This window comes from Vulpes lagopus, chromosome 13, assembly GCF_018345385.1.
Source record: "Vulpes lagopus strain Blue_001 chromosome 13, ASM1834538v1, whole genome shotgun sequence".
NCBI lineage: Eukaryota > Metazoa > Chordata > Mammalia > Carnivora > Canidae > Vulpes > Vulpes lagopus.
Genome location: NC_054836.1, coordinates 23311014 through 23327187, shown reverse-complemented (window position 1 = coordinate 23327187; position 16174 = coordinate 23311014). Strand labels below are relative to the sequence as shown.

The 16174-nt window shown below is 35.3% G+C and overlaps 1 protein-coding gene across 2 annotated transcripts in view; it reads right to left on the bottom strand.

Annotated features, from left to right (window-relative positions):
- The window catches only part of GLCCI1 (glucocorticoid induced 1), a 101159-nt gene that overhangs the window by 23415 nt on the left and 61570 nt on the right, over positions 1–16174 (bottom strand). Inside the window, exons 4-5 of one of the 2 annotated variants that reach the window (XM_041727964.1) lie at positions 5430–5546; positions 622–774 (exon numbers count right to left, since the gene is read on the bottom strand). In XM_041727964.1, coding sequence (XP_041583898.1) covers positions 622–774; positions 5430–5546 — 270 coding nt within the window. The remainder of the gene's footprint in view (positions 1–621; positions 775–5429; positions 5547–16174) is intronic. The other variant, XM_041727965.1, reaches the window with a different exon arrangement.

The window sequence follows — 16174 nt, the reverse complement described above, 5'->3', positions numbered from 1 at the left end:
AAAAAGAGCTCCCACACCAGTAGTCTCACAACTAGGTATATCCTCAAGGGAAAAACATGTTTGCATGAAATCTTGTATATGAATTTCGTAGCAGCATTATTCATAATAGCCAAAAAGTAGGAACGAGACAATGTTCATCAGCTGATAACTGCTAAATAAAATCCATACACTGAGTATTTGGCAATAAAAAGGACTGAAGTACTGAGAAATGTTACAACATGGATGGAACCTTAGAGACATTGTGCTGAATGAAAACAGTCACAAAAGGCCAAGTATTGCATGACTCCACTTCTATGAAATGTCTAGAAGAGGCTAAGTTGTAGATAGAGAACACAGATCAGTGGTTGCTGACGGCTAGGGGAACTGGAAGGAAATGAGGGCTACTTGCTAACGGATGCAGAGTTTCTTTCTGGGGTGATGAAAATGCTGTAAAATGGACTGTGGTGGTGGTTGCACAAGTGTGAATACACTACAAACCCCACAGAGTCGTACACTTCACAGGGGTAAGTTACAGGTATGCAAAGTAGCTCTAATAAGGCTGTAACCAAAAAAAGGACTTTTAAGACTAGTTCTGAATATCAAAGGGAAAAAAGAGAATTCAAACCCGGCACATAACCTTACCTTGGACACTTCCTCCTTCCCGTTATTTTCTTTAATGAATACCTTTTCTAACTCAGGACTTATTCCTTCTACATTGCAGGGAACACGCGAAACAGACGATTTTGGCACGGATATATTTGACAGCGGCATAGGGACTGATCTTGATCCAGGAGCCTACAAAATGTAAGATAAGATGGTGTCAGATTCTCTGTGGTAAAAAAAAAAAAAACCCAAACAAACAACAGCAACAACAACAAAAAACATAGAAGAAATCAAAGAGCACAGTAAACCTGAAAATGGAAACGAATGGAGTTATTTCAACACTTCAAATACAATTTATAAATTCAGATTCACATACAGAAATTTAGGTTCTCATGTAAGAAGGTAAAAACTCTATAGAGTCCAAATAATCCTTTATGTCAAAGTGTAAAGGTATTTAATGGCATAACATATACACTTTTTCAGTAGGGCAGCAGACGGAATCTTCTACACTGTTTAATTCTCTCTCCCTTTGCTGTTTTTACTGAAAAAGTAAAGTCGAAATCAAGTCAGTTAACTGGATCATGTGGCTTTACTGGACAGCTCCATGCCAGTATTTAAAAGATTTGTTTCCTTCACTGTTACAATTATCTTCTAGTATTTTTACTTCTATTTTGTCAACCATTTCAATAATGGTAACAATGTATCATGTTAAGTTCAATAACACTCACTTAACAGCATTAAGGTTGTTTACAAAAGTCCTCTGGAGGAAGTTCTCAAGAATTAACCACCTCTCACAGCAGTCACAGAGGGTACCAGAAAGCCTAAGGCAAGACTTTTTTTTTTTTTTTCCTAATTCCAGTAGAGTTAACATACAGTGTTACAATAGTTTCAGGTGTACAGTATGGTGATTCACCACTTCTCTACATTTCTCAGTGCTCATCAAGGCAGGTGTACTCTTCATCCTCGTCACCTGTTTCACTTATCTGCCCACCTCCCCTCTGGTGACCATCAGTTTGTTCTCTATGGTTAAGAGTAAGACAAATGTTTGATGCTCAAGGAACTTAGACCACAGAAAGGAAATAAGAAAAATCAAGATGAACAAGTAAAAATAAAAACAATATATGATCACCTTATTTTGATTGATTAAAGTTGTTACATAGGATTCATAATCAGGTGGGCTGATTATTAACACATGAATAATATTTCCTGCTGTGCTTCTGCCCTCTGTGAACTGCTGCCTGCTAAGATCCTTTGTTATTGATGCACGAGATGTCTTCATACTAACGTAACTTTGTCATGCATGTGCTTTAGTAGCAGATATCTTTCTTTCAGTACTTTTATGGTCTTTCATATTTAAATATTTAACCTAACATGATTTACTTTTGTGTATGGTGTGAGGTAGTGTTTTTTTTGTTTGTTTGTTTGTTTTTTGTTTTGTTTTGTTTTTTACCTACCAGAGTAATCAAACTGCCAACCCTTATGATTCTATATTTGATTTTCTTATGGATTTCTATATTTGATTTGATTCTGATTTCATTTCCTTCTTAACAGATAATCCCTACACAAAGCTTGACTTTAATTGCTGATATTTTATAGTACATGTTGCTATCTTATAGGAAAAGCCTTTTCAAGTTTTCTTTTCTATTAATTGGCATTAGTTTTCCATATGACCCTTGAGAACAACTTTTCAAGTAACAAAACAATTCCTCTTAAAATTCCGTTGGAACTCAATCTGCACATTAATTTTGGGGAAATTGCTATTCGAAAAATATTGAGTCTTCCCTTCCTATACATGAATGTGTTGAGATTTCCCATTTAGGTCTCGATTTTCTATTTCATATTCTCAATAAAGTCTTATAATTAGCATATTTCTTTTAAGTCTAATTCGAGGCATTTAGTATTTTTCTTATATATGCTAACATGTTATTAAGAGTTGTAACATAACAAGAAACATTAATTTGGCGCCTGTCCTAGTTCCTGACACATATTTCCTAAAATTCTTGTCATTTCTTCAATGACAGGTATGCTAGGAGCATCTTTTGTTCCAATATTTTGTTTCTGACCCTGGAATGGGACCCAGAGCCCCTAAATCCCTCAAAATGTCCTGAGTGATAGAAGGAAAGAGTCCTCTATTCTAATGAGGTGACTCTTGATGGGCTCCTTGATAGCTTCAGGATGGGGACTAGTCAACAGAAAGATCAAGCTATGATTATAGGCTTGGATTCCCAGCCACACACATCATCCTCTGGAGAGGGCAGAGGGGCTGGTGAGTTAATAGTAGATCATGCCAATGTGATAAATAAAGCCTTCACAAAAATCTCTAAACATGGGTTCAGAGAACTTCCAGGCTGGTGAAAATGTATCTACGTGCCAAAAGGATGGCAGCACCCCAACTTCATGGGAGCAGAAGACCCTGCACTTGCGACCTTTCTAGACCTTGCCCTATGTACCTCTTTATCTGTTCATCTGTACCCTTTATTATATCCTTATAACAAAGCAGTAAACATAAGTGATTCCCTGAGTTCTGAAACCATTATAGCAAATTATTGAGCCTGAAGTGGTTGTTGGGAATTCCAGATGGTCAGAAGTACAGATGACAATCTGAGACTTGAAAATGGCATCCTGTGGGGGGGGGGGGGAGGGGCAGTCTTGTGCGGCTAAGCCCTTAACTGTGGGGTCCGTGCCAATTTCTAGTAGTCAGCGTTGTAACTAAATTCTAAGATGCTCAGTTGGTGTCGGGAGAGTTGGTTGGTATAGGAAAACTTCCCACACATTCAGTGCTAGAAGTATTCTACATAGAGGGTTCAGTGGTTTACCTTCATTCGTATGAGAGAAAACTACCGATTTCTATGTTTACATTTTATCTAATCATCTCACGAAGTTCTCAGTTTCTTTTTGTTATAATTATAAATTATAAATTATAAATTATAGGGGCAGCCCGGGTGGCTCAGCGGTTTAGCGCTGCCTTCAGCCCAGGGCCAGATCCTGGAGACCTGGGATCAAGTCCCACATCGGGCTCCCTGCATGGAGCCTGCTTCTCCCTCTGCCTGTGTCTCTGCCTCTCTCTCTCCCTCTCTGTGTGTCTGTCATGAATAAATAAATAAAATCTTTTTAAAAAATTATAATCATAAACATAATTAAACACTGTACCATAATGAACTCTCAGGTGCACATTATTCAGCTTCAAAAATTACCAACGTCTGCCAATTTTGCTTCATCTAAATATCCATTTTTCTTCTGTTCTTATTTTAAAGCACATTCTATACTTCATACATCACGTACAAATACTGCAATCTGTATGGCAGAAAATTATTTTTACACCTAACTACAATCCCAAAAATTCAATATAAATTAGAAACATCTGCTTAAGTCTTTTTTGTTAGGTCAGAGGTCTTCCATAGATGCCCTGGGTTCTGACAAAAAAAGGTGCTTGAAATCAATAGCTGTAAGAATAATACATTGTTTCTACCAGATTAAGAAGAAAAGATAACGCCTTGTCTCTATAATTTTGCCTTTTCAGGAATTTAATGTAACAAAACATATACTATGTAGCCTTTTGCTTCTGACTTCTTTCACTTAGCATGATGTTTTTGAGATTCAACCATGTTCTTGTAAGTATCAGTAGTTCCTTCCTCTTTACTGCTGAAGAGTATTGCATGGATGTTATGAATTATTGTTTTATCCATTCACCAACTGATAGATATTTGAAATAATGCCTCCATGAACACTGATGTAGAAGTCTTAGTATGGACATGTTTTTATTTCTCTTGGCTAGATATCAAAGAGTGGAATTTGGGGGTTCCATGTTCAGTGTACATTTATTAACTTCTTAAGAAAACGCCAAACTGTTTTCCAAAGTGGTGGTACCATTCTGTGTTCCCATTAACAACGTATGTCTGTTCTAGTTGAGCCACATCCTCACCAACACTTGGTATTGGTTATCCTATCAGTTTTAATGGTCTAGTTCATTCACTCTCATTTTCTAAATAAATAATCACATCATATGCAGATACTGTTTCCTTCTCTTACTGCTCTGTCTAGAGCCTCTAAACTATTAGCAAGTAATATCAATAATTATGTGCATCAATGACTTGATTTTTAACAGAAATGCTTTCACTATTTTATTGTTAAGATCTCCCTACATTTGCAGTTAGTCACATTAGGAAGTGTCCTATTTTTACCCAGTTATGTTTTTATCGCATAGGAAAACTGAGTTTTTATCAAGTGTTATTCTACTTTGACTTTCTGAGGCAATTAACCAAACTAACACCTCTCTTAATGCTGAATCATCCTTCTGTTTCTGAAACACCCTGACTAGATTTGTTTTGATTCACTAATTGGGTTTCTTTTTCTATACTACTGTATTTGATTTGCTAAAATTTATATCAATATTTTAAGTGAATTTGGTCTAAAACAGCATTTCCCAAACTTATTCCACAGGAAATATATGTTCCTGGGGGAGGGAAGAGGGAAGAGACCCCCAACAGAACTTTAATCCACAATTTCTTATGTAAAATAGGATAAGTATATATAAAGAGATATAAATGGGTTAAGGTATTATTGGGAAGACTAAATGAGATCATGCCCATAGTTGCTTAATACATGAACGAGCTAGGATTTTAGTATCAATCATCCTTAAGACGACTACACTCTGTTATGTCTATTATTAAAAGAAAATGACATACATGGAGGAGGAGAAAACTTCTTGCAACAATTTAACAAGTAGTAGTAATTTGGTAGAGCTAGGGATTTATATTATTAATTTTTAATCCTAAAATAATGGATTCCTCCTTTATAATGAACTCTTTAAAAGGAATTATTCAAATGTGGACAAAAAATTAGCCTACCTGAGTGTGATTGATTGTTATATGGTTGCCATGAAGAGGTGACTGACGATCTTTCTCCTTAGTGTGCCGACTACTCTGTTTACTACGTTGTAGTTGCTGCCTCAGTTTGGCAATCTGCTTTGGGGAGAGGGGAGGAGAAATAAGATGAGAACAAAAGTGAATACCAGCTTTTAAGTACTTCTTATTTTATTTTTTTGGATACTAATAAATAATTTTCCCTCAAAGGTTTCACAAAGAGAATATTTCACTACATGACTTATTCTTCCAAGTTTCTAGGATTAAAACTATTGGAAATAAGAGGTACAGACTTCCAGTTATAAAATAAATAAGTCATAGGGATGTAGAGTACTACACAAGGAATACAGTTAATAATACTGTAATAACTATTTTTGGTGACAGAAGGTAGCTACACTTGTTCTGGTAATCATTTCATTATGTATATAAATGTTGAATCACTATGTTGTCCAACTGAAACTAATATATCAACTATACTTCAATAAAAAAATAGGCTACAAATGCTTCACTTTAAATAGTGCTTTAAATTGCTTCACAATTTAAATAGTGTTTTGGTAAACATGTAGACTAAACTTAACCACATTATTTCAGATTTTACTCTTGTACACCCAGAATATCTTCTCCCTTAAACACTTTTTATAAGGCAAAAAACTAGTATTTCACATGTCAACTGATTAAAGTCAAAGCCAATATATTAATACAGAGAAGACATTAGTTACTAAGTTCCCATCTTACACAAACAAAATGCACCTGGATTATTAATTACTAAACAGTTCAAAATTGTAAATCTTTTGGTCGTGGGGAAAATCAAAGTATTTAGTATTAGCAACTTACTTGTACTGAATATCTCAGTACATATTACTCTTTCATCACTCAACTTTTATTTTACTTTCTAGCTCTATTGAGATATAATTTTGACATAGTGTCACAGGAGTTGATTTGATATCTTTATATATTGCCAATGATGCCACCACAGCGTTTAGTTAATACTTGAACCCCACCACATAATTATTTTTTTGTAGTGATAACAGTTGAGATTTACCCTCTTAGCAGCTTCTAAATATACAATACAGTATTATGTATTATTAAGTATAATCAAAATGCAATACATTAGATCCCTAGAAGTTACTCATCTTATAACTGGTAGTGTGTGTCTTTTGACCAACTCCAATTTGCTCCACCCTCCAACCCCTGGTAACCACCAGCACGCTATTGTTTTTATGATTTCAACATTATGTTTGAACATAAACATAAAACATTATGTTTTATGATTTCAAACATATGTTTTTATGTTTTTATGATTTCTTTTTAGAACCCACATACAAGTACTATCATACAATATTTGTCTTTTTTAAAAAAATATTTGTCTTTCTCTGCCTCACTTATTTCACTTAGCCTAATGCCTTCAAGACTGATCCTTGTTGTTACAAATGTCAGGATATCCTTCTTCCTCATGGCTGAATAACATTACAGTGGAGATATATACACATACACATATACTACATCTTCTTTATTCAGTCATTTGTTGATGGACACTGGCTTATAACTTTTAAAAACAAATATAACTTAGAGTGTATTCTCCTAAGTGGAATGGTAAGGCTCCCAGGTTTAAGAGAAAAGTCATTATTGCAATATGGCTTGAAATTCATTAAACTACTGTGTATTTGCCAAAAGAATACAACAACGCTAATTCAAAGGTATACGTGCACCCCTATGTTTATAGTAGCATTATTTACAATAGCAAAACTATGAAGTAGCCCAAGTGTCTGTGTATAGATTAATGGATAAAGAAGATGTGGTATCTATACATACTGAAATATTATTCAGCCATAAAAGAGAATGAAATCTTGCCATCTGCAACAAAATAGATGGAGCCAGAGAATATAATACTGAGCTACATAAGTCAGTCCGAGAAAGACAAATACCATATGATCTCTCTCATATATGGAATTTAAGAAACAAAAGAAACAAGCAAAGAAGAGAATGAGAGAGAGACAAATCAAGAAACAGACTCTTAACTATAAAAAACAAACTGATCGTTACCAGAGGCAAGGTGGTTGGGGGATAAGGAAAACAGGAAATGGGAATTAAACAGTATAGTTATCATGATGAAAGAAATAATAATTAAAAAAAAAAAAACAACAAGATCACATATGCAGTTGAATGCATGTGCCTGGCATGTGATAAGGGTGTACTGAATTTTTGCCCATTTCTGGTTTGGAGCAATGGCCCCCACACAAAGTCAGTTGGAATCATCTGTGAAACTAAAAACAAAACAAAACAAATCCCCCCCCCCAAACAAAACAAAAAATCCCTTGAACTCACAAAGTCCTGACAAACACAGATCCCTGTGTCTCTCCCAGACTGATTTTTGTGATTCTGTGTAGTCTCTATGCATCAGCATTTAGAAGCCTTTGGTCCAGAGTGAAGTTACAAAAATGCAACCCCCAGAGCCATCTCCAACTGCACAGAGCCCACAATGCCAATATTAGCAGATAAGAGGATTCTATCCTAGCACTGTGAGCCATCTTCGTTAGAACTTATTGTGGCAGAATAAACTTCCTCAAAATTAAATATAAGCTCAAAAACTGAAACATAAGTATTGCCCGGGGGTAAATTTCAAACAATCAATTTATATTAAACACCTACCTTGCTGGAATTCAAAAAAACTAATATATTTTAGATGATGTATAATCTGCTTCAAATATACCAGACCAGGAATAAAACATGCCTGAGCATCTTATAAGGGAATAATTAGCAACTTGGAGGAAATTATTTAATATTGGCATTATTTTCTTTGTAGAAAAGATGACATCAATCAACTAACAGCTATTTCTTGAACACCTATAATGAGCTCAGTTTTACCTTACCTACTTGGGCAAAGTGTAAACACAAAGTCTGTAGAATATATTGATTTCCTCAAGGACATAAAGGAAAAATACAGTGTACTGTAATATTAGCTAAATACTTACCTCGGATAACCATGGCAATAAAAAGCAAAACAGACAGTTGCTACTAAAGCCTATAAATGCTCAAGAGGAAAAGTATATAGGTTGCTAGAAAACCTCATTTTACCAACGGCAAACAGAAGACAAACAACGTGAAAGGAAATAAAGCATCTTTAAGATGGAATGCTTTATGTCCTTTCTTTTATATTAAGATCCTTAGATTCCTTCAGTTGTTGGTTGTGTTTGTTGTTGTTTAGGTTCCTTCAGCTTTATAAAGCTCTTTGTAGCTTATGGATCTCTTATACAATGTTGTTGCAAAGATACACAAGTAAGATTATCTATGTTAATGTTTGTGTTCCCTGTTCTCTGTTGAAATAACACAATTTTCTTCTAGAGAACATTAATTTTCATGAGAAAAGGAATCAAAATTAGTAGGTAATCATAAATCAGGACATATTATTCTCTATGATAAAAAGTAAATAGGATTTCAAATCGTACAAGTCATTTAATTAGGACAGAGGTATAAAATTAAGTGCTTTCTGAATATTAATGATGTTTCAGTGTTGTTTCAAAACTGGCAAGAGCTTGTACAGAAGAAAAGCCTATAATGCCTAGAGATTAATCAAGGCAATTTGTACTTTTTCTTTCTAAAATAATCTTCAGAAATAAACAACAATAATCTGAAAATTGATCAATCCTAATCACCCTATTTTTTTTAAAGGCCTTAAGAGAGCAAAATAAGCCAGAAAAGTTTTTGTTCTTAACTGTCTTAACAAATCTCTGAAAACAAACAGCATCCACCATGGTACACATATGCCTTATTTTGTCTGGATTACCCAGTTAAACTGTGCAACCTTACACTTTTCACAGAATACTACCCATCTCTGAAATATTACATAGCTACATTCTTGTTTTCAATGTAGTAGAGATTAGGGTAAAAGGGAACCATCTTCCTAAATGTATTTACTCAGATTACAAATTCTAGTTAAGAACTATGTAAAATGAAAGCCAGATACCAGAAGTCCTCCTTTGCTTCAGAACAAGGTGGTTCCTGTGCTGTTTACAACCTCATTTGGAAGACAGACAGACCTACCTAACAACTCCAAACTCTCTCAAATTCCATAGTTTTGTCATGCTCAAGAGCCCACAGCCATCTGAAGCCAGTATAGAGTTGACCTGAGAACCAGGGGGAAGTAGACACAAAGTCGTCTCTGGGAGGAAGGGGCAAAAGGAAACTGTAATCCCCCGACTCCGCACACATCCATCCACCCACCCCACCTCATCCACAGCTCTGAAGCTCAGCCCAAAACAGCCTCTGCAGGCCCACATCCCATCACACTGCACAGGAGCTCCTGGTCCTCACTTCCGTGGACCTACCCACCCCGGGTCAGTCTGATGAAATGCCCACACAACCTTCATTTACATTAAGTTCTACTGACTGGACTTCTTAAACTAAACTGTAGATTCATCCAACTTTGTGTTTCTAAGTATTAATTAGCTATTCTGTGGCCTTGGAAAAAAATTAGGAATGGACCTTGAGGGTATTATGGTAAGTAAAATAAATCAGCAAAGAAAAATACTGTTTGATCTCATTTATATGTGGAATATTAAAAAAAGATTCATATAAACAAAGAGCAGATTGGTGGTTGCCCAAGATGGGATAGGGGACAGGAAATGGGCAACAGTGGTCAAAGAGTACAAACTTCCAGTTACAAGATGAGTAAATTCTGGAATGTAATGTATAGCATGGTAACTACAGTCAACAATACTGCAATTTGGAAGTTGCCAGGGGAATAGAACTTAAAAATTCTCATTACACAGATAAAAACTGTAATTATGCAAGGTGATGAATGTGTTAACTAAGCTTATGGTGATAATCATTTGCAATATATCCATGTATCAAATCAGTATGCCGTATATAATTTAAACCTACACAATGTTATATGTCAATTATAGCTCACTAAAGCTGAAAGTAAAAAAAGAGGGAAGGAGAGAAGAACCTCTTTAAACATGAAAGGAGTTTCAAGCACATGAGCTCCAAAGTTTAAAAAAGCCAGGGAATAAGTGTCCCTGGGTCACAAAGAAGAAATAATAAGGGTAGAGAGAAGAATTAGCATAAATACAAAGAAATGACTAAAACATTTGTGACACTAGATGAAGAAAAATCAGACCCCTCTTAAAATCTGAGAACTAGGAATACATTTCATTGTAAATTTTTGGAAACCTAGTTAACATCACCCCTATTCATTTGCTATTTCTGTCCTATTAGTTTCCCCCACTATTGTTAAATTTAAAAACAAAATAAAACAAGACTCAGCCTCAAAAGACGGGTTTGAGTACCTTTGCCTCTGATAGTGAAAGGAAAAGAAAGATTTCTCACAATGAATTCTACTTCAGAGTAGGCTGGGGAAATGAGAAATCTTAACTTAAAAGGACTAAGAGGTAGCAGTAGGAAAGGAAGCAGTGTCCTGGGGCTTTGGGAAAAGAAGAAAAAAAAATGAGAAGCCACTTGCTTTTACGTAAATCATCTCATTTTAAAATAAAAGTATGAAATAGGTACTATTATCATCCCCATTTTATACATGAGGAAAACTGAGGTAGAAAGTTAAAAAGCTTGCTAAAAGTCACACAGTTAAGTGGTGAAACAAATATTTGAACTTAGGAAGTAGAATTCCAGAGTCTGCTCTCCTAACCATTATTCCCTATTGCCTAAAGAAATAAGTTAATAACTTACAGGGAGACAACAAAATCTTAGAAAAATGTGACAACAGCTAACCTAACAACAACAACAAAAACCTGAAACAACTACAAAAAGATACTAACCCAGCAATTTTTTCTGAAAATATAGTTTGAGAAGTCATGAATTTCAAGCTGCCATTCCCTTTTATATGAAACAAAGGAATATGTGACAAACTTTAGTGTTTATAAAGATCAAATGTCTCAAAACAAAGGTTCCGCAATCTAAAAAGAAATTTTATGTATTATATCCCTTGTCAGTGTTCAAAGGAATTTAAAATGCAATAGTACCTAATGTAACACTAAAAATAAAAATTTAAAAAAAAAATAAATAAAAATTTAGAACTTCTTACAATCTTTCCATAAATACAAATAATTAGTTATTTTCTGTTGTTTCAAAGTGCCAATAGGCAAACCCTAATGGACTAATTCCTATTCATTCAGCCCAATGAAATGAACACAGGCATATGCATGCACAAACATATATAATAAGGAACACAGATACAAGCAAAGAATGTATACATGGATAGGTCACCTGCATGCACCTCAACCCTTGCATGCCCATAGACAAGATATGCCTTGCCCACCATGTGCAGCCTTACACAAACCCGCTAACCCAGGAACAGACAAAGATACTCCCACATACAAATTCATCCCCAGATACAGCTAGCTTTGGGACCTTACATGTAAGGTTTAATTATAAGTATAAGGAATTATACTTAGAGCCACCAATAAGGAATATTTGTCAACAGAGGCATGTTAATAACAATGCCAGACTAACAATTAAAAAACATTTGGTTCACAAACTCGCCTGATCCCATAAGTTTATTGTATTTACTTTACAGGTGAGGACACATTCTCAAAAATAAAGTACCTTTCCCAATGTAATGTAACACAGCTAATAAGTGGCAGATTCAGTCCTCTAGCTTTTAATTTATAACCTCTCCCTATTACCTACCAACACTGTGGGAAGTAATTCTATGTTAATGTTCAACTGCAAGTAATTACCAGTCTCTATGTATTAGCTCATAATCTACAACTGCTTTCCAAAGTAATTTCCTTTCTTAATGTTGAAGAATTGCAAGATGAACAAAAATTTGATGAAGCCGTTAACATACTAACCTATTCATCAGTGTCTATTGTTTTGACAAGCAGTTTGTATGACCTTAAAAATTCTTCTTATTGGAGACAATTTTAAATAATGAAAAGATATCTTTCTAATTCAATTTAATATGGACTTAGACTCTATTGGATAAATATTTATATTTTTTAAAAGTTTATCACATAATTCTTTTGAGTTCAAAGGGATAATCAAAATTCTTTAGACTCTTGTCTTTTAGGTCCAGAGAAAACATTACTGCAATTATTTCTCCCTGGTATAATATGTTAGAAAAATTTTAATATCAAAAATTAACAAAATGTTGGGGCAGAAAGTATATAAGGAAACTATTTTGCTTACTTAAAAAAGGAAGACCACATCCATAATATCTATTTATATGGTTTGATTATATGTGAGAAATATCCCTAATCATTTCACTTACCACTCCAGATGGTTCCATCTAAGAAAAGCTATCCTACTAATCAAAGAAAAGGTTATTGGTGAGATAAGGAAACAACCCATGCTTTTTCCGTATTTCCACTGAAGGTCTTAAGAATGGCAAATCCACCTTTTTCAATTTATCTTTATCAAAACCAGAAATAGTAAAAAAGAAAAAAAAATATGTGTGTGTATATATATATATCAAAACAACAATACAACAATATTATTTATGCTCTTTCTTATAATGCACCCTCTGGGATAAAGAGCAGGTTTGCTAACTGCTTACTATAAAAATAGTCGATTCCCCAAAGTTCTGTATTCCTCTCTTATAATGTGATCTACTTTATGTGCATGAATCCATTTGGGTTCTCCCCATCACCCCATGGGATTTGGTTCAGGAGAAATAAGGCAAACTTGATAATCTTGATACTTGCTGTGCTGGGAATAACAAAGTCCACTGTCTCTAATCCAGGCATTTCATGCCTTCTGCCAGCATCCACGAACAGTAAAAGGCTAATTTATTACACTGTAAGTAGGAAAAAATAAAATCCCAGACCTGAGAAGGAATACTTCCTCCTTTGCCTCAAATGAAGAGAAAGGAATTTTTATGAAGCAACTTGGAAAGATCGATTTATGTTCCCTACAGATAAGAGGACAGGACAGACTAGTATCTGAGTTCCACTCTAGATACTGAATGTCGAGCAAGGATGATAGAGATTTACTGTTGCATTAGAATCAGCCTAACTCCTGGACATTCACCAGAAACCACCCCCACCCCCCAAGAAAAGGATGAAAATTTACCAGGATCCACTTAGGAAATCTGAGTGCAAGAGCTGTGCAGAATTTTCTTTGGTTCTACATAAGGAGGCTATTTAGAAGGGAGAACGGACTTAGCACCTGAGAAACTGATTGTTATTTCTATGATTCTAGAGGCTAAGGACAGAGTAAGGGACTCACAAACCCAGAAAGACAGAACAGTAGGTAAGAGATGTATAACAACAAGGGATCTCCAGAGACCCCATGACATTACTCTACAAAAGAAAGTCAGTTTTAAAAATCTGTCAAGCCCAGGGAATGTAAAGGCATCTTACAATAGTGTCAGTCAAGGAGGTGCATTTCTCTTCCCCATAACCTCCTCCTTCCCCTAAGCTCTAACTCCAGAGGAGTCAGAAATAGCAGCTAAGGAGTGAGGAAGGTGGTAAGAAACAGAAGGAAACTCCCAGATCACTTCACCAAGGAAGTCACCCCACAACTGGAAGCCCTAGCTAGGACAAGGGGAGGAGCTAGAACCTGTAAAAGCAGCTGGAATTTGAGTACTGTAAGAAATTAGCATGCTCACTCAAAGGGAACACAAGAGTGTAAGAGTGATCGGATCCTAGTCTGGCACCATAGGCAGGAGGTGAACTTTATAAATTGTGTTTTATAAGCAGGGAACCACATTTCTAACAAGTAGAAAAGTACATTTGCACATTCATTGGCTTAGCTGTGTTGACAACCCTCCAGTGAACATAACTCAAAAGAGGAAAAGTAATTTTTTCATAAAGGAAAATGCCTCACTTGGATTCACTTCCTTAACCTGAATACAACCCACAACTTCACTGTACACTGGTATCAATTGTAATATCTGATAAATTTACTGATAATCTGCCATTTCTGCTGTAGCGAACCTGCTTTTCTGTCTTAATTGCAAGAAAGTATATGTGTGTTCCCTTGATCTACAATTCCATTATACTATACCTAAAGGTGGAAATCTTTTTTCTCCTATTTATCCTCCTTGAAACTGGTGGGCTTTTTTAATTGCTCTCCAAATATAGCAAACTTTCAACCTTTAAAAAAATTTTTTCTCTTCCTGATGATTACAGAATATCCTTACCACCTGGAACTCCTAACTCGGTCTATTTTCCACTTCTATTGCTTCTCTTTCATGTTTTCAACTTATCTTTTTGTCTTATATTCTAGAAGATTTGCTCTTCCACACTGGCAATTCTCAGTTAAGATTTTGATTCACTAATTCTCTCTTCTGTTATGTGAATTTAATCTACCAAAGAGGCTTTTTTTAAATTTTTAATTTCATCAATTTTTGTCATTTACAAGATTTGTAAACTGGTCCTTTATCATTCTGCTCGTTCTTGTTTATTTCTTTCCTATTGCCAGTTACCATTTCACTTGAAATTCTTAAACATTCTTATTTTTAAGTGCTTTTCTGAGATTGTGTTCTTATTCCTATTTCCTTTGATGTAAATGATCTAACTTAATGTATCTGCTGTCTCTTATGGTAACAGATTTCCTTACATGTCCTAAAATACTTCCTTACAGACACACCTTATGTGGAATTTTTATCCTTCGTGAGCTCTTTCCTGCCATGTTGTTTCATGGTTGCTCAGACTATCCCTCTGGAGTTGCATAGCTCCAGAGCAGGTCTGAAATTAGAAAGACTGGGGGCTTTGGTTCCACATGGCTAGAGCTCTATTCCAGATGCCACATCTACACACAACGTATGGTTACTATTCCCATTTTTGCACAGCTGCCTCTTTGGCCCACAGGAAAACGCCAACAGTGTCAAGTAGAGTTATTTCAGGTCTAGTTTTATGGCCTAGAAACACGGTCCCAGTTCCCTGCTTTATGCAGACACCCCAGTTCCAAACTCTTACCATTTTTAAGACATGTTTGGCATTCTTAAAATGTCAAGCAATCTACACTCTCTTAAATTTGGCTTACAAACCCACTTTTTAAGCCCCAGCCCACATGACCCAGATTTCTGTGAGCCAGACAGCATCATATCCACTCATTACTAAGGGCTTCCTCTCTACTCATGGTCTACAAGGGTTTTCTTGGTCTCAGATGTAACTACATTATAGTTGCCTATTTCTTTAAAAATTTTTCACATCACGTTCTCATAAACTTGGAGCAAAGTGGAGGCAGATTATACAGGTGCTTTTACTCAAGTTATCTTTTAAATAAAAAAAATTTATCAGTATTCAACTTTCAAAAATACGACTTTCAATAATAATTTTGGCTTTTCATAATTTTCTCAAATTCCAATTCTGTCATCTATTATAACTATTCCTTTTTTAACTTTTTGTCTCTATTAATGTATTTTTATCATTTGGTAGCCTCTTTATATATCATAAAGCATTTGGTATCTTCATGATATACCATGGAAAATCCACCAGTCTTTTACATCTATTCCTTTTTCATCTTTACTGAAGTATAATTTATATTCCCTTAACTTCATTCATTGTAGGGTAAAAATTCAGTAAGTTTTAATCACTCTGTAGAGTTGCACAATACTAATCACAATGCAGTTTTATACCTTTTCCATCACCCTCCCCACCCTGCCCGCAATCTGCCTTGAGTCTATATTTGTAGCCAATCACCACTCCTCCAGCCCCACTCCCAGCCACATGCAATCACAAATGGACTTTCTCCTTCTTCCATAAATTTGACTTTTCTGGCATTTCAAAATTAAATGCAACCATATAATATGCAGTCTTAGCCATCTCACT